Here is a 21,882-nt window from a genome sequence, read left to right as displayed (position 1 = left end):
GTCCTCTCCGAACAGCTTTAGAACTGACGCTTGTCCTGGCATTGACCCTCTTGGGTCACCGAGAACCAAGGTCCTCTACAAGCTTGGAGACCTTTGGAGCAGATACCCTTGGTGCCGGCACCAAGGCCAACATCCATGCCGAACCCGCAGTCTAATCTGAGGTCGCCACTGATGCTGAAACTGTCATCCGCACTGAGGCTGACTCGGACGATCAGGAGAAACCATACCTACAGAGACTGCAGGAACAGCTGGATGCAAGACAAAAGCCACTGTTCATCCATCCACAGATAGGGAGGATCACCATGAAGCTCCCATCAACAACACCCTTGGAGATTTTGTCTCAGAAATAAAAATAAATAAAAAACTGACTTTTTCAAGACTGCTGCCATTGGAGCAGTCTCCAGCTCCTAATCCTACGACACAAAGATAGGCACACCATCCTTCTCCCTTGTGTTCCAATTCTTCCTCCTTTTCCATCTCCTTCACAGGCACCACCACCTCCCAGGTTACCACCTTCATTGCTTCCGCAGTTACCAGTGGGGTCCCCCACTCCGCCTCGCATTAATGAAAGTTTTAACTATTGCCGTTGCACTATTATTTGCAATCACAATAGCTCAAACTTTCAATAATGCGAGACCTATTGCATTGCAAATGCTAGTTTTTTTCTTGTTGTAGGAAACTGGGTTTGTTTTGCCCAACCTCCCCCCCCGCCCCCTGTTTTGCCTCCTTTCTAGCTATTAGATGCTGGTTTTTAACTCTGACTGTGCACTGAGTACTGCTAACTAGACGTCAGTACCAGTGCTCCTTCCTAAAAACAAAGCATGTCTGATTGTTTTACAATTGGCACAGGACTTTAGCATCCCTGTAAGTCCCTAGTACCCATTCGCCGGTACCTAGTGAATGGGTACTAAAGAGGCTCCCTATGGGCTGCAGCATATCTTTTGCTATTCTAAGGGACCCACACACAAATTGCATACAGACTGCCACTGCAGATTGCATGACATGGTACAAACCATGAGCGAAAACATGACATGGTACACTCCTGTGTTCCGTGCCAAAGTCACTGCATTTAATATAGGCAAGTCACCCCTACAGCAGGCCTTTGAGCCTCAAGGACGGGTGCATTCGATTTTATTTGAGGACGTATCCGCATGAGCTGATATGCCCCTGTGATATCTAGTTTTATTACTTGATATTGCAAGTTAGCAGGGAAGCCATGGGCACTGGTCAAAACGAGTTACCCAGCTGCATAACGAGTTCACTGAAACATATGATGTTTGGCTTCAAACACCTTGTATTCAACCCACACTGATTTCAGTGAGGGATTTATTAATACATGCCCTCAGAGAGTACTAGTAGTCTGGCTATCAGCCGTCTTCAGCCAGGATAGCTTGCTGTTCACCCTATGTGGGAAGGGTATACCCAGGCGTGGGTCCCGTGCTCACTACGCCACTGGAGTCCAGCTATCCTGGCTGAAGACGGCTGATAGCCAGAAACCGGTCCTAGGATGCTTGATTCCGGTCCAGGGAAGACCAGGCTTGGCAGTTCGGTCTGGACTGTTCCCATGAGGCACAGGGTCAAGACTGATTTGCATATGGCCATGTCTGAACTGGGGTGGCTTGGTGAGCAAAATAACGATGGATTAAACCCAGATCTGTGACTGGGGGTGAATGTTTTGCCATTGTGCAACATTCCGTCCATCATCTTGTGTGTTTTGCGGTTTCATACCTCCTCCAGCTGGAATGCTAGTAAATCAGCATATCAAGGCCTGAGGCTTCAAACCCTCTGCCGGCTTTCATATGCGAGCCAGGCTTCTCCCAGACCTGGAGGATGCCATCCCCTGAGCCCCATTTGGCACAAGGACTGGCAGAAAAATAGCTAGTCAGGAGGTGTGTGACTACCAGACTGGACACACCTCTAGAGTGGGCAACCTGAAGTGAACACAAAAGAAAGGATTCCACCATCTTGAGTGTGGTGGAAATAGGAATACTGGGACAGGATGATGCCCACTCCCTGCACGAAGTGGTCATCTATGGGGGTGTGGTACACCTGGGGGAAGTAGCCCATTGGCTACTACCCTTCATACCCCTTGATGCTCCTAAATTAAGTATTTAGGTAGCCCTCTGACACCGGGAAATCCATGTAGTCTGCTTGAAAAAGCGAGAAGGGCAAAGAAGAACCTTTAACGTGAGAACTGAGGACTTCACCACCAATCTGTGTTAAACCCTGCCTTGCTGCTGGACTTCGACATTTGCAGGGATCCGGCTCATCCAAAAAGTGATGTCTCCTCCCAAAGCAGAGGAAGAGCGACCCACGACATCATCTTGCCAGCAATACCTCCCTTGGAGTAGAGGAGCTGCTTCCCTGGATCTGCAGGCACCAAAAAGCATATGCGCAGCCCACTGTGTTGCTGACTGTCTGGCCCACCGAAGGAGCAGTGCAGCAGGAGAAGGTCTTCAGGCTCCAGAAGGTCAGACCCATCTCCTTACCAAATTTAGACGAGCCTGGGCCCTCGGGAGCCGCCCGGCACCAATACCCTGGATACCAGAACAGTGACAACAACCTAGGCTTGTTGTTGGTCCAATCCGGACTACAACGGCACCAAGACAGACAGACCGATCGCCGAGACACTTCGGAAACCGCAAGGTAAGCATCGAGAGTGGCCCTGCTGCCCTGGTCTCCCCTCTTCTCCTGATCACCGGATACAGAGACTGAACCTCTGACATCCACAACCAGACACCGGAAAGCACTACTGCACACGAGCCCCACAACACAAGTCAAGGTGAACCAACGGTGCCAACAGGGTCCAAGACCGTCTAAATTTGAGCCTTCCACCCCTGCTCCATACTTACCTTAAGTCCAGAAGAACAGTCCTATAAGTCATTGACAAGTGAACATGTGCATTATATGTTTCTTTCCCATAGGACAGTGGTTCCCAAACTGCGCTATGGCACCCTGGGGAGCCGTCAAACCTAGCCAGGTGAGCCGGGCACCAAGCACTTTAATGCATTTAATGCATTTAATGTTGAAGGGTTTTTTGGCTCCAGTTAAACAAATTAGACTTAAACGCATGATGTCGATATTTTGTAAGTGGCATGCCTAAAGCTGTGAATGTAGTGCTTAACTGATGGCATGTCGAGGGAGATGACCTCCATATTTCACTGGATCCCCACATTCCAACGCTCCCAAAGTAAGTGGAAGATACCTGACTTACTTTTAGTTTCTTGTTTTTTTCAAAATGCATTTGACACCAATGCAAGTTAGCAGGAAGGTACAGTTGTCCTGTCTATTAAACACACTAAGTATTATGTAGTATTGACATTTGTTGTTGAATCATAGGTACTTATTTCTTTCAGTATACACACATTTCCAGACAGGCCTGCTCTCTCTTTGAGCACAGGGACTTTAAACACCATATACAGCATAATGTCAACGTTTAGAAGTAAGAAAGTAGGACGTTTAAACAAATGCATCTGAGGAATTTATTTTAAGTTTGTGGATTTGGAGGCAATTATAGGGTGGACACAGCAAAAATCAATCTGTATGTGGTTTAAAAACTAATGAGTCACCCTGCTGAGACAGGTGTGTTGGCACGTATGACATGGGTTGAACGGAAGTGCATGCAAATATTTCTCAAGCAGAAACAGTTTGCCAATGGGGCCTATATGCATAGAGGTGCTATTCTGATAGATACATCTGCCGTGTGGATTCCTCACCTTGTGAATATCCCCTTGCGTCAGCAACATTCGGAAATTCTTTTTGTAGCTTCGCGCCGACGTGGACTTGGACGTCATAGAGGCACGGCATCGCTCGCGACTCCGCTGACGTCACCGACGCCTATAATAGGCCCACGCCGGCGTGATGACATCAGTTCCCTTTTTTCTGCGTCGTCGACGCTAACGGTTTTCTGGGATCGTACTGTAGCTTCACAGTAACTTTGTTACTATTATTCTATTACTGTGTCTATCTCTAATTTCTTCGAGATGTCGTCGAAGAAGACTGGTTTTAAGGCTTGCGGAGAATGTGGCAAGACGATGTCTATTACCGACCCGCATGAATGCTGCGTCTGGTGCCTGAGTTCCGACCATGACGTCGAGGATTGCCCTTGCTGCAAGAAGATGACCCCGAAGGCTTTACGAGAGAGGGAGACGAAACTTCTCGTAGCAAAACTAAAGGAAAAGAGAGTTAAAAAGTCTTCGAAGTCTCGATCTCGACGTTCGAGGTCGAGGTCTCGCTCGAGGTCGCACTCGGAGTCGTCTTCGGCTCATGCTTCGAAATCTTCGAGGAAGAAGCACAAGAAGAGGAGCCATGACTCACGTCATCACTCAGAAAAGGACCATAGTTCAAGACCGAAGTCCCAGGTCAAACTTCTGAGTAAGGAGGTGGAAGTTTCGAAGTCGGAAGATCATAACTCCGTTGGTGAGGCTTCGCATCCGAATTCGCCCGAGTCTCAGAAGCAGGTCCATTCTCCAGTTCCATCCAATCCTTCTGGTCAGGAGGATGAAGGTGAGGAGCAGGGGGCTGGTGAAGTCGAAGTTCCGGTACCTGCGGGTTCGTCGACCCCGGTTCCTGGACTCGATGAAGAGGTCGACGTCGTATCGACTCCGCCTCCTCAGGAACAACCAAGAGGTCCATATCCGGATTTTCCGACTCCAGGTCAGGATCCTTCTCAGTTCCTGAACGCCATGTTTGGAGTTCATTCCAGGGCAATGTTCCCGTCTGGTGCACCTGTTGGTCCCACGGGTCCTATGGCTTTTAACTTGGGTGTTCCCCAGGCTTGTGCCCCTGCGCCCTTCATGCCTTTTATGCCGGCTATACCACCGCATTGGCACTTTCCAACACCTCCTGTGTCGTCGACGCCGAAGCGCACGACCCCGACTCCGTCGACGCCGATTCCATCGACGCCGGTGCCTACGACTCCGAAGCAGGATTCTGTTCGACCTCGGGTGAAACGACCTCATCCGACTTCGGGCTCGACGCCGGCCCCGACCCCGTTGGAGTCGGTTACGAATCCGTCGACTTCTATCGTGAAGGAAAGGTCACGAAGAGAGGCTCAGAGACTTCTGGAAGAAGAAAGATATCAGTATACTGATACTAAAGAAGGGGAGTTACAGGATTCTGAAGATCCTTTTGAGGACTTGGGTGAGGCCAGTGGGCTTGAACTGTCTCCTGAGTGGGATTTGACTTCAGTGTCAAATGTACCATCGAAAGATGTGGTTCCTTATCACACCGTTATTAAAAAAGCAGCGAGTTTATTGAACATTACTCTGCCCACTACTGATTATAAGCCAAATATTTTAACTGAGGTTCTTCATTCACCCTCTTCTGTTATTGAGCCTATGTTACCCTTCAATGATGCCTTATCTGAGCCCATCTATGAAGTCTGGAAGAAACCTTTGTCTGCTCCTGCAGTTTCTAGGACAGTGGCGAGGAGGTACAGAGTTGCTCCAGGTGACCCTGAATTCTTGTCAACACACCCCCTGCCTGAGAGTTTAGTTGTACAGGCTGCCTGCTCGAAAAGGTCTGCTGGTGCTTTTCCGCAGGTTCCTGGGGATAAGGAATCCAGGAAGCAGGATCAAACCGCTAAGAAAGTCTTCTCTTCAGCCAGTATGGCGCTTAAGTCAACTAACGCAACTTGTCTGATGGGGAGGTATATTCATGCCTTGATGGATTCTGTCAAGCAGTTGATTCCGAAAATCCCTGAGGAAGAGAAGAAAGATTTTCAGGAGGTGATATCGGACACTCAAGCAGCTGCGAGACAAGTGATTCAGAGTGGTCTGGACACTGCTGATTCGGTGGCGAGGGTCATGGGTTCTTCCGTGGCCACTAGGAGGGCTGCCTGGCTTAAATCATCGGAGTTCTCTGCAGACGTTCAGTCTGTTTTGATGGACTTACCTTTTAATGGCTCAGGATTATTCGGCAAGAAAGCTGATGCTGCCTTGGAACGTTTTAAAGACAGTAGAGCCACTGCGAAATCTTTGGGTCTCCAGTCCAGGGGTACTACTGGAAGACGCTTCAGAGGGTTTGGCAGATCTTCCTTTCGTTCTTACAGACCATCTCCGCAGCAGCCGCAACAGCAGCAGAATACGCTGTACAAGTCGTACAGGGGCAGGCAAAGATCCCGCCCTAGAGGTCGTCAAGCTTCCTCCTCCTCTTCCTCCTCCCCTTCCCAACCCCCTGCCAACGCAGCAAAGCAGCCCTAGATCCGCCATTCCGGATCATGTGGTCCCAGTGGGGGGTCGGCTTACACATTTTCTACAAGATTGGGAATTAATAACATCGGATCTTTGGGTTCTCAATCTTGTGGAGAATGGGTATGCACTTCCTTTCCAGGAGTTCCCTCCCAATTACCCTCCTTGTCAGGGTTATTGTTCGGAGGACCACCTGCTTCTCCTGCAGGAAGAAGTCCTGGCATTGTTCCGAAAAGGTGCGTTAGAGGTGGTTCCGGAGCAGGAAAGGGGTCAGGGGTGCTACTCCCGGTATTTCCTGATCCCCAAGAAAGATGGCAGGCTTCGGCCAATCCTGGACCTCAGAATTTTGAACCTTTACCTGAAACAGGAAAAGTTCAAGATGCTCACTCTTGCACAGGTTCTTCAAGCGCTGCTGGAAGAAGACTGGATGGTGTCGATCGACTTGCAGGATGCATACTTTCATATTCCCATCTTGAAGTCTCACAGAAAGTATCTCCGTTTTACGGTTGGGTCACAACACTACCAGTTTGTGGTCCTTCCGTTTGGTCTTACTACTGCACCTCGAGTTTTCACCAAGGTGATGGCAGTGGTGGCAGCTCATCTCAGGAGAACGGGGATACACGTGTTTCCGTATCTAGACGACTGGCTGATCAAAGCGGAGTCGCCGGGGAAGGTGCTCCATCATCTGCAGGAGACAACTCAGTTGTTGCACAGGTTGGGTTTTTCGATAAATGTACCCAAGTCTCACCTGGTGCCCTCCCAGCGCAACCTGTTCATAGGTGCGGTACTGGACACTACTGTATGTCGTGCATTCCCTCCGCCTCAAAGGATTCGCGACATACAGGAAATGATTCCTTTGTTCTACAATGGAGCGGTCGTTCCAGTCCTGAAGGTTCTTCGCCTGCTCGGTCTGATGGCTTCTTGCATTCTGTTGGTCAACCATGCACGCTGGCACATGAGGGCACTCCAGTGGTGCCTCCGCAGGCAGTGGTATCGGCACAACGGAGATCTCAAGGAGTCAGTGAGGATCTCCAGAGAAACTGCAGCGGATCTGTCTTGGTGGAGCGTGGAAGGCTATCTGTCTCAAGGAAAGCCTTTCCAACTGCCTCCATCGGTTGTCACAGTGATATCGGATGCGTCCACTCTCGGGTGGGGTGCTCATCTGGAGGACCTGGAGGCCAAGGGTCTTTGGTCTCCAGAGGAAAGGTTGCTTCACATCAACCTTCTAGAATTGCGGGCAATACGTCTGGCGCTCAAGGCCTTCCTCCCTTCCCTTCGCGGTCAGTCGGTTCAGGTCCTAACGGACAACACGACCGCAATGTGGTACATCAACAAGCAGGGAGGAGTAGGGTCGCAGTGTCTCTGCAAAGAGGCTCTGCGTCTCTGGTCCTGGGTTCAGGACCATCAGATTTGTCTGATGGCAAATCATCTGGCCGGGGTTCAGAACGTTCGTGCAGACAGTCTCAGTCGGCAGTTCTCTGCCGATCACGAGTGGAGGCTCCATCCAGGGGTAGTTCACGACATCTTTCAGATGTGGGGGATGTAGGAGAGTAGGGTCTGCAATCCTATGATCACCCAGATTTTTGCTTTTTGCTTCACTGGTTTACGACTTTCCCTGGCTGTGGGCCTGCTAATCAGACCCACAGCCTAGCTGTTCTCTCTACTCCAAATTGTACCCAGGTACTGAATTGGCACTGGGCCCTCTCCAAGTCCCTGTACCCAGGGCTGAGGTGTACCCAGAAGTCTCCCAGGGGCTGCAGCATGTATTATGCCACCCCTGAGTTGACTAACTAAATCTGACACAACTGGCTGCACGACAGCTGGGGCAAGGTGGTGTAATCACCCTTTGCTTTAGATATAGTATTCCTATATCTAAACCTACAATGGACACCTATATTCCTATCAGTCACTCCTATGGCAGGCCTTAACAATCCTGAAGGCAGAGTGCGTGGAATAAGGTGAAATGGTGCTCTGGCATGAGCTGAGCCCGTTTGCAGCTTGCGGAACCAAGTCCTAATAGCTGTTCCATGATAACGCATACCATATACTCTTAAGTGCATTATAATCCTCGCGGTTATGTGCCAACTCTGGTATCGCTTTATCAAAACATGTTGAGTAAGGTGTCATACGAATTGGAATACTAACCCCTCGCCAATTCTGGCGACGGGGTTAGCATTCCACCCTTCTAGAGGGACACGACATGTATGTAACCTGTAACCCCGGTTAAAGTCAGACATAGCCTCAGCTCCACAAGATGGATGCTGCCACCGAGACACAAGTCTGCCCTCCTGCTGCTGGGAGTCCTCCCAGCACAGGAGGCAAGGACAAAGGGTTTCCTGCCAGGGGCGGTGCCAGCACCGTCCCAGACAGGATTTTGTGTATCCTAGGTAGGCAGGGCTTTAGAGGAAGGTGACTGCAAGTGGCACCCCGGTGCTCACTGTGCATAGGCCGGCTTGAACCAGTTCCAGGGGCACTCCAGCCCCTGATCTGGGGAAAGCCCGCCAAAGGAGAGGGGTGTAACCACCCCCCTCCTAGTCCCACCCATAGGGCAGGACTTAGTCGCGTGCCAGCCCCCTTTTGCAGGATAAAGGTAGGAGCAGGCCCCCTTCCAAATTAGATCATCTTTGAATCCTGAAACTACTTTCCACGAAAGGAACTCAAGACTTCTTCCTAAGATTTCTCCCTTGTGACTAAGGAGTAGTCACCCTGCAGCAGCAGGCACCAACCAAGCATCGCGGTCTGCTGTAAGTCCCCTCACCGGATCAAGACTGCCCAGCTCGACGAGAACCGGCTTCCCTGGCACCTCTGACCACTACCTGCATCATCAGCCCAGCTGTGATTCGTGGGTGTGACGAGACCTCGAGGGACCGGCCATCTTCCAAGACTGCACGACGCTTGACCAGCACGACTCCCGACCGAGTGCTTTGGGGTAAGAGAAGCCCCAACCCTGAGCAGCTCCAGCACCGAAGTTCAGCTCCCCTGCATCCACGAGATCTGCGTGGGGACCTTCTGCTCTTTGCTGCTCACCGCGTTGTCCAGGTCGCTTGCCCGTTGGCTAGTGGCCCTCTGACGACGAATTTCAACGACAAACACCGCTGGTCTGGTTGCTCCAGACTGGCCCTTGCTCCCCTCCAACAGAGGAGCACCCTGGACCCTCCTGCTCCACTCCAGACGCCATTTTAAGTCCACCGCGTGGGCTTGCATTTGCCAAGACTTGTTGCCCCAATCCTGGGTCCAGCGACGTCGACAGCAGATATCTTCGTGGGACAGCTCGCACCTCCATCCTGGTCGCCGACAACGCCTCCTGGTCCGAGAGACTGCAGAGCCCAGCAGCGCCCACTCACCTGGTTGAGGTGACTTCGTCCGGTGCCACTCTGGTGCCCACCTAAATGACTGGCTAGTGATTCAGAACTTGGTCCCCTCTGCTTACAGGTCTTCCTCTTCCCGATCCAGGCTTGGATCCCCAAGAACTTCTTAACTGGTCTCCTGCCAGCAACTTCTTTCTTCAGGCTCCTGGTTCATCAATGAAGAAACCCGACGACATTTGAACCCTATGCAGCCGCAGCCCCTGGGCTAGGTAAACCGAGTACTCCGGTGCTCCAGCGTAGACCAACTCTCTAAGTGTCTAGATCCACTTTCGTTTTTGACCTACCTAGTCGGGTTCGCCCGAAAACACTAACTTTGCTTTTACTAGCCTCCATAGACTTTTTCCCGCCTTACGCGTGAGAGTTCCCACTCTGCACACGACGTCCCTAGGCCTCCTGCTTGTAATCTAAAGGTTCAGTAGTCCAGTCCTAGCGATCCTAAAGCCTATGAGAATAGTGACTTACCTGCTAGTATTTCGCATTCCACTTGTATAGTATATGGTTTTTCGTGCCCCTCGGGCATTTGTGTAAATTGTGCGACTTTAAATATTTCTTTAAGAGTTTTGTTGTGTGCTTAGCTCCCTGTCTCATAAAGAGCCAGGGTAGTCTTGTTATAAATAAATATACTTTATTTTTTATAACAACTTGTGTGGTGTCCTTTCACTTGGTGTTCAAGGGGTATATGTGATGGTAAAACAGCTGGCTTAACACGCCCTCTAGAGTTTAGCCTAAAGACTGCACGTGTCCATGCTACTAGGATAGCTGGTCTATCAGGTTGACTTACAACCAAACATCAATAAGGGTTGTTTGGACTGATACATAGTGTTCACTAGAATAGTGAGCACTGCATATCAGGCCAACTTCTCACAGGGGACTCCTCGGGTGGACCTGTTCGCCACTCGCGAGAATGCTCACTGCCTGTCATTCTGCAGTCTCCAGTATCCGATGCAAGGAGCCTTGGGGGACGCGTTTCAGTTGAGTTGGGACTCGCAACTCCTTTACGCGTTTCCTCCCATACCTTTGATTCCTCGGGTTCTGAGGAAAATTCGCCAAGACCGGGCCCAAGTTATATTGATCGCCCCGGATTGGCCAAGAAGGGTGTGGTACTCAGACCTTCTCCACCTTTCCTCTCACCCGCCGCTCCGTCTCCCTCACAGGGCAGATCTCCTCTCTCAGAGGGAGGGGCAGGTTCTACACCCCCACCTCCAGACCTTACACCTTCATGCCTGGAGATTGAACGGGGCAACCTGAGTTCTTTTTCTCTCCCGCCTGATGTAGTGGATGTCATTTTGTCTGCCAGGCGTGACTCCACTAAGTCCATCTATTCTTATAGGTGGTCGAAATTTGTTACTTGGTGCAGAGAGAAGTCTTTAGACCCTTTGAGGGCCCATTTATCTGATGTTCTCCAGTTTGCCCTTTCTCTGGCACAGCAGGGTCTTGCTGTTGCCACGGTGAAGGGTTATCTGTCTGCGCTGTCGGCTTTTATTTGTTTGCCTGACCAGCCCTCTCTTTTTAAATCTCCTGTAGTTTTAAGATTTTTGAAGGGCCTCACAAATAAGTTCCCACCTACTCCTTTTATTGTTCCTCAGTGGGATTTAAATCTTGTATTGACATTTTTGATGGGTGCTCCTTTTGAGCCTCTTCACAAATGTCCTATGAGGCTTCTGACTTTCAAAACGGTTTTCCTCGTTGCAATAACCTCGGCAAGGAGGGTAAGTGAGCTTCAAGCTCTTAGTCACAAGCCCCCTTTCTTGACCATTCATGCTGATCGAATGGTTCTTAGGACCAGGGCTGCTTTTCTGCCAAAGGTGGTGACTCCTTTCCACCTTGGTCAATCCATTACCCTTCCTACCTTTTATCCTCCCCCACACCCTTCCAAGGAGGAGGAGAGATTACACCGTCTTGACCCCAAGAGGGCGGTGTCTTTTTACCTGGACAGAACTAAAGACTGTCGAGTGGATGACCAGCTCTTCATTGGCTTTGCTGGCTGCAAGAGAGGAAGAGCGGTCCATAAGAGGACTTTGTCAAGGTGGATCGTCCTGTGTATTAAGATCTGCTACTCTTTGGCGGGTAAGGAACCACCAGAGGGTATAAGGGCTCATTCTACAAGAGCTAAGTGTTCGACCTCAGCATTGGCTAGAGGTGTGCCTGTAGAGGATATTTGTAGAGCGGCAACTTGGTCTTCCCTCCACACATTCGCGAAGCATTATTGCTTGGATTCCGAAGTGAGGAGGGACGGTCACTTTGCACGCTCTGTCCTTCAGGATTTCCTGGTCTAGAAGAGTGGACACCCTCCGGGAGTGGGGACTGCTGTGGGAATCTATTCACAAGGTGAGGAATCCACACGGCAGATGTATCTATCAGAAGAACAAGTTACTTACCTTCGGTAACGCTTTTTCTGGTAGATACAATATCTGCCTGTGGATTCCTCACTGACCCACCCGTCTCCCCGTTGTCCACTCTTCTATGCCAGATTTTCTATTATGTATTTGTTCTATTTTCAAATGTTTTGTTGCATTTGCTTCACACTGTGTGTGTTTCCTTGATATTTATACTGCGTATACTGGGTATATGTCTACTGTCATTGGTCCGTCCGTGTGCCTCGAAGGCACGGAAAAAAGGGCGGAACTGATGTCATCACGCCGGCATGGGCCTATTATAGGCGTCGGTGACGTCAGCGGAGTCGCAAACGATGACGTGCCTCTATGACGTCCAAGTCCACGTCGGCGCGAAGCTACAAAAATAATTTCCGAATGTTGCTGACGCAAGGGGATATTCACAAGGTGAGGAATCCACAGGCAGATATTGTATCTACCAGAAAAAGCGTTACCGAAGGTAAGTAACTTGTTCTTTAGCACTGTAAGTGGGATAAAAATGTTTGAGAGAGTACTCTTAAAAAAAAAGGCATGGGCAAAGAAGTGTAACTACGAATATTTTATTAGAAGCGCCACCATAGTAATACGAAACACCCTGTGTATATAATTATAATACCATCATCATCTTCATCCCAATTATTTTCAGGGAGAAAAATGCAAGTACTCCTGAGGCTGAGCTTACAGCCCCCTCCCCCCCCCCACCCCCTTCCGAAAAAAAGTAACAGTGGGGAGCCAGGGGCGATAGCCAATGGGTCAAGGGAGCCGCGGGTCGAAAATGTTTGGGAACCACTGCCATAGGATAACATTGCTGCTACAAATACAAGTGTATTTCAGTATACTTAAAAACTGTTAACTCAAAGTACTTACTCGATTACAATGATCTTGGTGTTGTTGTCTAAATTCGTTTAAATATCTGATCTCTATATAAATTATCGGATTTCTTTGTGTGTCTCTTTTACTGACTCCGTGTGTGCAGTAAATGCTTAACCCTATCCTCTGGTAAACCTAAACTGCTCACCCCCACTACCAGAAAAGAGAGCATTTGGGATTATTTTTATAGCCCTAGTAAACCAGCAAGGGTCTCCTGGACTCTCTGCACAGTGTACCTCATTTTGGTGCACTATCTAGAGAGCCAGCTTCCTACGCTTGTATGCTAGGGTTTTGAGGTGAGGTGCCAATCTTGAGCGGAGGTTCCTTTGTTGTATGTATTTAGTGATTTTATTCCTGAGAAAGTAGTCCCATTCCATGTATTGCTTTGTGGCTGATTCAAAGCAGCTTGAAGGTGGATCTTCTGGCTGCTGGTAACCAATGCAGGACCCTCAAGGTAGGGGAGATGTGAGCTTGTGGCTTTACATATAGGAGTAGTCTGGAAGCAGACTTGTATATTTTTTGTAGTTTTTTCATAGTTGATAAAGATGATCTGTGGATGAGGCCATTGGCGTAATCAAGTTTAGAGATAGAACCCTGGACCTTGTGTGGGAAGATGTGTCGCAGAGTTTTCATGATAATGAGGTTTGATCTTGCTTGGGCATTCATTGATAATTTGGAGATGACATAACACCTGAACTTATTTAATTATTTCTCTCTTCTATATTGTCTATAACAACATATGTTTAATTTTAGTTATGTGTACAAAACAGCCCACAAGAGGCACGAAATATGCTTCTGCAGAATCCACAGTTGGCGTATGCTTTACTTCAAGCCCAGGTGGTGATGAGGATCGTGGATCCAGAGATTGCTGTGGTAAGTATCTCTTCTTTCACACTTCTTATCTGTCTTGGGACGTTTAGAGTTGTGTAGAGACACCAGTTTAATATCCAAACTCGCTTCACATGAATTTATTGTTTTTTCTTCCACCTTCAACCCTCAGAAAATCCTACATCGTCCAACAATTGTCCCGCCTCTTAACCAGCAGCAGCCCCCAGGCCCTGCAGGCTCTGCCCCGAATCCACAGACGAATCCGCCAAATCCTGCAGGGTCTCAACCTCCGCAAATGGTAAGGAACTGAAACAACCATCTCCATTTTCCTAGATGCATCCCTGTTACCTTCAGCTTTTAGACTGGTACAATGTAAACTTGTTTAAGACTGACAGCCCTTTAGTGCTAACATGCTAATTGAATAGTTTGGAGACAACATACGCTATAACATAGGAAAAAACAATATACTTAGTAACAAGATTATACGTTAATGATAGTTAAAACCTGTTTTTAAAGGTAGTACAGTGATTATGCATTTTCATGCATCAAGGATGCGTCGGTGATGCAAACGTTTTGCGACGGGAAAGTCCACGCAGTAGAGGTGATGGGTTGTTTCTCCTAGGACCACTGATGGGATGGCAGAGCACCTTCAGGCCTATTCCAAAGGGTCCAGGACTGGGGTGGCACAAGTTGGCAGAGTAGGACTCACGGTTGCAGAGTTCAGTTGCTGGTTATAAGAGACTAGCCTTTGGAATCACTTTGGTGATACTGAGTATAGGTTGCAGGTCCAGTCCTTCTCACCCAGGCAAGAGGGCAGCAGGTCAGCACAGCAGGTAAGCAGTCCTTCAGTTCAGTGGTTCAGCAGAGTGGCAGTCCTTTCAGCAGCAGCACATCCGTCCTCCTGGCAGAGTCTTCCACAAGTTCAGAAGTGTACTGACAAGTGGAAGTATAAAGTTGATTCTCTTTGAAGTGCTCAGATTGGCTGCCTCCCGTGCCCTGCCTCCAGACTAACTGTAGGGGGTATGCAGTCCTTTGTGTGAAGACAGGACACAGCCTTTTCGGGTGTAAGTGGGGCTGTGCCTAATTCCGCCCTCCCATCCTGCCAGTGATGGCCCATCCAGGCACAACTAAGCGTTCTATTGTGTGTGGCGTTGAGGAGAAAAACACAAAGGCCAACTACACCCAGCTGTGTGACCCAGCGACGGGCTGCAAGCATTTTATGGCTAAGGCAGGAAAATATTAACTTTCTAAAAGTGGCATTTTCAAAATCGTAATTGGTAATCTGACTTTACCATAAAAAAGAATTCTCATTACAGTTCCAAAGACACCAAACATGAACTCTTTACCTGTTCCCATTTGGCAACTATCCTTATTAAATGTAATAAGGTAACCGCAATGTTATACTATGGAAGAGGTATGAAAAGCAAATTTGAAGAGTTGAAGAGTTTTTTTTACTTTCGGTACAGGTAAAACTTAAAAGTACATGTTTTACTTTTTAAATATATTTCACCGTCACTTGTGGGCTGTTTAGGGTCTACTCTAGGGGTGAGGTATATGTATTAAAAAGGAAGTTTTAGGCATAGCAAAAGGTCTATTTTTACCAGGGCAACATGGCAGTTCACAAAGGCACACAGGATGCAATGGCAGTCCCGAGACATATTTAATGGCTGCATACCCACTAGTAGCATTCAATTTACAGGCCTTGGGCACAGGTAGTATCACTTTACTAGTGACTTACTAGTAAATTAAATATGCTAGTTGGTGAGAAACCAATGTTACCATGTTTTAAGGAGTGAGGACACACAATTTCACTGGTTAGCAGTGGTAAAGTGCACATAGTCCTAAGGCCAACAAAAACGAGATCAGAAAATAAGGTGTAGGAAGGCAAAACGTTAGGAGTAAGATGACCCTAAGGCAGACGGATCTAACTATCTTCAGGCAGCATTTTCGACTCCACCTGCAGGCCTGCCAGGAAGGATTCTCTACTAATCTTGTAAGCCATTTAAGATGTAGACGTTTCCTCCAAGATTTAAACCTCTTTTCAGCTTTCTCTGTCTACGGTAAGGTGACAACCCATTGTTAGTTGTGGTCTTTGCAAAAGTATGGCACAAATGTGAAGCACTCTTTGAGCCATATAGAGTGCCTTATGTTTTTTTATTATGTTTCCTCGCTAAGTGCAGTAGAGTCCAAGTAATTGACAAACACTGCTATAGTAATAGCCAGTGACTTAACACAACAAAGTATTAACTAGCCAAGACCTGCAGGAGCATGAAATAAAAAAAACATTTTGCTTCCGTTGTAGCATTAGATGAGAAGCTGCATTTTGGCTGCATTGGAGGCATTCCAATAATGCATAGCAGTCTGAACACTCAAGACATTGGGTACACCAGTGTTCCATGGAGCTGGAGAGAAAAAGTGTATGGTGAAGTCATTAATTCAAAGCATTTTACAGAAGTAAGTGATTCTGTGACATACTCACATGTAAGTTTGCAGGCTGCTCTTGGCATTGCAAACTTCGTCAAAGATGCTTTGGTGGGTTTGTTACTTGCAGAGCAAATTATGTCTTGAGAAGACAGAGTTGGCCAATAAACAATAACTTCTTGACATTGAAAAGATAAGCAAGATATTCAAGTCCGGATCAGCTTAGAAGTGACAAAGTTGGGTTTTTCAGAAAATAGTCTTGAAGTAAGCTTTTATGTTAAGAAGTATACATACAGAAACGCAGAGTGCTACCTCGGTCGAAAAATCTTAATGTTTGGCTGTTATCTTAAAGGACAATGTGCGAGTTAACTCATTATCCTAGACACTGCCTCTGTGTTTTTGCACCGTCGGATTTTCTCTGTATTGAAAGGTACTGTGTCTTCAAAGTGTTTTAATACTCGTTATTGTAGCTTTTAGCATGGTAGCTTACAAGATTGTGTAGTTCAGGAATTATCATAGAAACAGTAACGCAGGCTCCGATGTTTTCGGCGGCTGCTTAGTTAGGTTTTAGTGCAGCGGCAAATGCTGTAAAACAATTTCAGCGTCATTTGTTCAATTCACAACGGGTCCTCTCTTTTCAGGTGGTCTTCTCAAACTATTAGAGAATGTTGAGAAAAATGTGTTACTCATAGTTTGGACCAAAAAACGAATAGCCAGTGTAATGCAAAAAATATTCAATATGAATGATTGTCTGTCTTTTAACTCCGCTATAGCCATGTCGGTGTGCTTTACCCACCTTGCCAAATCTACATGATCTACAAAACATTAAAGAGCATTATATTGGTTGGTAGAAGAAACCTTTTAATGAGATGTACTGCTTATGAAACCTATCTTGTCATCTGATTTCAAGACCCTTGCTGTGGAAAAATGGCGATAAGTTCAGTTAATTTAAACCAGGCTGGGGAGTTTCCAGTGCAGTAGAGAAAAAACGACATCTTTTTGCCTCATGTGCAAAACATTTCAAAAGCTGATCTTTGCAATATTGAAAGGCTGCAACGGTTAATGTGAATGCGTTTTGCCCATTCTTTCCTGTTTAGTTTGGCATAGAGGCTTGTCACAAGGTTTTTAGTTGTGTTTGATCATTTTGATTGATGTTAGTTAAAAAAAGGTTGTGTTTTTTCAGACTCTGGTCTCCCATCCCACGTCTTGGTTCTTCTCACATTCAGGGCTAGACTGGATACCAGCATTAGCCCTGTCAAAACTGTTCAATACTACCCCACATTTCAGGAGGCCAAGATTAGAATGGGGCCATGAGGGCATTAATGGTTGAGCCGTGGTTGCCAATTCTGTCCTGAAATCAGCACTATAATTTAACCCACTGGCAAAAGTAATTCTTTATTAATTTCCGTCCTCTCTTTTCTCTCTTCACTTAATCAGCTCCCTCCTTTTTCACCATTTAAGTGTGACTGTCCTTCAATCTTACAGTTTGAACTAGTCTTGAATGCTCCTTCCTATTGAGGAATTGGAAAGTGAGATGTGAGGGGCATGTAGGAGGCACAGTCCTGGGCTCAGAGGAGTGTCACATGAGTTTTGATGCATGTACAGCTGGTGTTGCTATAGCCACATAGTGCAGGTTGACGGGCTGAAGAAGGAATGTAGACAATATTAAAACTGTTGACTAACCCTTTTCAGCATGTTACAACTCATTTTTCTGTCGATTCAATGCATATCAATACATGGGAATACTCTGGTAAAGACCATTTATTAGGCTGTACGGAGGATGTTGGGGAACATCCTGAGATGCTGTATATTAATAAGGTATCCCTCACTTCTCTGTATGCTCTTTGTGCATCTTTTGAGTTATTGATGAGGGCTTTTTCTGATTTACCTGTACAGAGTGGAATGCATGTAAATGGCGCACCTCCACTGATGCAGCCTTCACCAATGCAGAGTGGACTACAGGCACCGGGACCCATGCCATCCTCATTACCAGGTCCTGTACCTGGCGCTCCGGGAGGTCAGTTGATTTATTTGTTTCTTAATCTTGAAATTCATTCATTGTTGAAATGGTGCAAAATGGTATTTGATCCATGATGTCTAAAGTGTTTGGATAACCCAGGATGCTACAGGGTTCTGGTGAAGCCAGGAGTTGCACACAACCTTGTGTCGATTGAAATTGGATGGCAAAGATGAACAATTTTGCTAATTTTATTTTGATATACATTTCCTTCAAAGTCTAGCTCTTCTCCATTGATGGAACAGTTTTGGTAAATTAGTGATATGATTCATGTGATCACAATGGTACTAAACGTTCATTGGGCTAAACGTTCATTGGTCAGAAATTACAGCAGCCTAGGCGAATTTCCACCTATTATTTGTGGTAAGCTGAATGAACCTTGTCTGTAATGTGCATTGTTGGGCATCATCAATCCATTCACCTAATAATAGTTTGGATTTGTTCCAAGTAAGAAGAGATTCAATTAAGTGGTCGCAGATTCTGATACAAATCATAAATCAGTAGTCCTGAAGAGCATCGAAACTGATTTGTAAGGAAAGGGTCTGTAAAGTCTGTTGTTTCCACACATAAATGTTGTCATACATACCTAACTTAAGTGTTCTTTGCACTTCGGTGGACACCATTGTTCGTACTGAAAAGAGAACATTAGTCAGTGTTGTGCAGTGATGCATGATTCAATCTGGTAAGAAGTATTCACTGGAAAAGTGTATATAATTTGGAAACTGGCTTGCTAAAATCTGAGTGTCAGAATTTTAGCTTTTATATTATGATAGTACAGAATTTCAATTTGTGAACCAAAAGAACTGTTTTATTGGTTTATTCAAAGTAATACTTCCCTGTATTATATCACGATTTGACGTGTGCATAGTGTGCAGAAAATGACAGTGATGCATCAAAATTGGAGGTTTTAAAAATGTCAGTGTCGGAAGTGTTGTATGTGCCGCAAGTTTTTGGGCATATTAGAATGGGAAGTTACCCTGGTTTGATTAAGAAATAGTAGCTTGAGATAGACAAGATTACTTGAATACAGGTTTCTTATGGTGCGCTTTATATTTTTAGATTTGAGCTTTGTGTAATTCATAAATTGAGTTGCGTCAAGGTAAACAGCTGTTCTCTTCCAGGGGATCCTCATCAAAGTCATAAGCACTGAATATTCCCGCCCATGTGCGAGACCCCGGAAATAATATAAAAATATATATGTAAAAAACACATATATCTCGCTCCACATATATGTATGTACATATATTATTTTTCTCACACCAATGCAGCTCCATAACTGAGGCTAAAACAATGTAAACACATATACATGCACTGCAATTAGTAAGGAAGCAAAAGAAAAACACATTAGGTCAAATAAACTTTGAACTTTGTGTTTTAATGAGTAGACCACTCATAAATCCTGAAAATTGCTTGTAAATAGACCTTGTTAGCCCTCAGGCTGCATTGCAAAACAATAGCATAGAAAATGAAACCATTTTCAACAAAAAAACTGGCACCGTGCCTTTAAGGCAGCCATGACCCCAGGCTTCCCATCATGCCTCAGGGGTGACAGTTAGGTCAGTTGTTCTTTCCGGCTCCTTCTGTCAGGACCCTGGTGAAACAGCTCCCTTTCTTTTTGGCTTTTTGTCAAAAAATATTCTTGTTATCTACAATTTTTTGCTTTCACTCGACGTCTTTTTGACCTAGGGTGTTACTGCTACCTTTTTTAGGCTTAAAAAAAGGTGATTTTTCTGTCAGAGATGCCTTCACTCTTTGACAAATGCCCTTCATGTGGAAGGAAGATGGCCAAGACTGACACTCATTCAGTGTGTATCCTGTGCCTACCAGACTCTCATTCCTCGAAAACCTGTGAACACTGCCAGGTTTTAACATCCAGAACTCTGAAAGAACGTGAGAGAATTTGTGTTTTTGGGCTTTCTGAGAGAGGAAGATCTCCCAAGAAGCAGAAAAGTCGGAAGGCGCGGTCGACGTCGAAAGAAGCCCCGACTGGTTCACATTCGGCGTCGAGATCGGCGTTGGAGAAGCAGTCGACGGCGACGAAGAAGATGTCTTCAGCGTCAACATCCAAGGTACCTCTGCTACAGACAGCGTCGAGGGATAGGTCACCGTCGAAGCAGAAGAGTTCGACGGCGAGCCACCTGATGTCGAAGCAGCATCGTCATGCTGTGACGTCGAGGCATTCTCCGTCGACGCCTGGCCACCGGCGTTCGGCGTCGAAACATCCTCCGTCGACGACTAGTCATGGTCGTTCGGCGTCGAGGGAGCCTCTGTCGACACATAGTCGATCGACGTCGAAGCAACCCACTTCGACGCCCGGTCAATGGCGTTAGACTTCGAGGCAGCCTCCGTCGCATTCAGACAAGCGGCATTCGGCCTCGAGGCACACCCCGTCGCCGACAGAGCACCGGCGATCGGCGTCGAAGCAGCCTCAGTCGTCGTCGAGCAGACAGCCTTCAACGGCGAGAGGCTCTATGCCGAAGGACTGTCATCGCCACCCGAGGTCGGCGTCGAGGAAACCACGGTCGACGTCGAGAGAGTGTCTATCTGCTCGGCGCTCGGCGTCGATACCGCCACCGTCGATGGATCAGCGGAGATCCAGGGAACGGAGCGTTTCGCAGCCAGTGAACATCTCTCCTGCAGGGTCACAGGAGAGGTCGCCTTTGAAACAGGTGCTGCAGGAGAAAGAGGGTGAACCATTGGACCAGTCTCAAGTCCTAAGGCCTCAATTAGGTTCTCCAGGATCAGCATCGGCTGCGGAGGTGGGACAATCTCCAGTACAGGATCCTTCTGCCAAGAGAAGGCGGGTCGCAGAAGAGAGATCTCGGTCGAGGTCTTCCTCTAGATCTCTAGTGAGCCTATCCTCATCCTCCTCAGCATCTCGCAGTGACAGATCCTCGGATGGACAAATCAGCAGTTCGGATAGGGAGAGGTCCAAGTCCCCTGCAAGATCGCAACAGGATCAAGCGGATCAGCCTCCACGGTCACGTTCACCAGTGAAGGATTCCGCACACAAATCTCCTCCTGTTCGTCTTTCCCCAAGGTGGTATAAACCTCTTTACCACTGGGCCAAGGACAAGGAGACGGCAGATCGGCTGAGGGCGTATCGAGACCAGGCTCCCCGCCGTAAGGAACGGTCTCGTTTTAGGCACTCAAGTAAGAGAAGATCTCGTCACAGAGAACGATCTCATTCTAGAACGCGCTCAAGTAGAAGATCTAGGTCCAGGAGGACCCGTAGCTCCTCAAGTTCTTCGAGGACCCGATCTCACAGGGATTACTCTCCGACCCTGACAAACAGTCCACGCTTGAGGATATCTCCAACTGAGGATATTTTCTCGTTCCAAGACATCTTGGGCAGGGGAGCCCTGAAGCTAGGAGTGCCTATGACAGCTCCGCAGATCAAGACAACGGTCATATTTGAAACCCTACAGCACAGAACGACACCCAAACCTTTGTTGCCGTTGGTCCCGGGTATAATGGACCCAGTGAATGAAGTCTTCCTGACTCCGGCAACGGTGAAGTCCGTCCCAGCGAGGATTCTCAAGAAGTATCGTCCTCCTGATGAGGATCCTCTGTTCCTCAAGTCTGATCCCCCGCCTGATTCAGTAATCATTGCGGCGGCTAGAAAGTCCAATGCGGTAGCTTCCTCATCCACGGTACCGCCGGATAAGGACAGCAAGGTGCAAGACTCATGGGGGAGAAGAGTTTGTAACACCTCAGCTTCTTTCCTCACGGTCTCCAATGCGGAAGCGCTGCTCGGCAGATATGATAGATCTCTGTGGGACTCACTTCAGAGGTTTTCTGAAAAACTTCCTCAG

General features: G+C 47.3%; 1 protein-coding gene across 4 annotated transcripts in view; it reads left to right on the top strand.

Annotated features, from left to right (window-relative positions):
• CSTF2 (cleavage stimulation factor subunit 2) overlaps positions 1-21,882 on the top strand; it is a 315,444-nt gene that overhangs the window by 91,084 nt on the left and 202,478 nt on the right. For all 4 annotated transcript variants that reach the window (XM_078688415.1, XM_078688417.1, XM_078688414.1 and 1 more), the window contains exons 5-7: positions 13,555-13,674; positions 13,802-13,927; positions 17,947-18,067. In XM_078688415.1, the coding sequence (XP_078544541.1) occupies positions 13,555-13,674; positions 13,802-13,927; positions 17,947-18,067 (367 nt within the window). The remainder of the gene's footprint in view (positions 1-13,554; positions 13,675-13,801; positions 13,928-17,946; positions 18,068-21,882) is intronic.

The sequence above is a fragment of the Lissotriton helveticus genome, chromosome 4_1, assembly GCF_964261635.1.
Source record: "Lissotriton helveticus chromosome 4_1, aLisHel1.1, whole genome shotgun sequence".
NCBI lineage: Eukaryota > Metazoa > Chordata > Amphibia > Caudata > Salamandridae > Lissotriton > Lissotriton helveticus.
The sequence above is the reverse complement of the archived record's forward strand: the minus strand, read 5'-3'. Positions and strand labels throughout refer to the sequence as shown.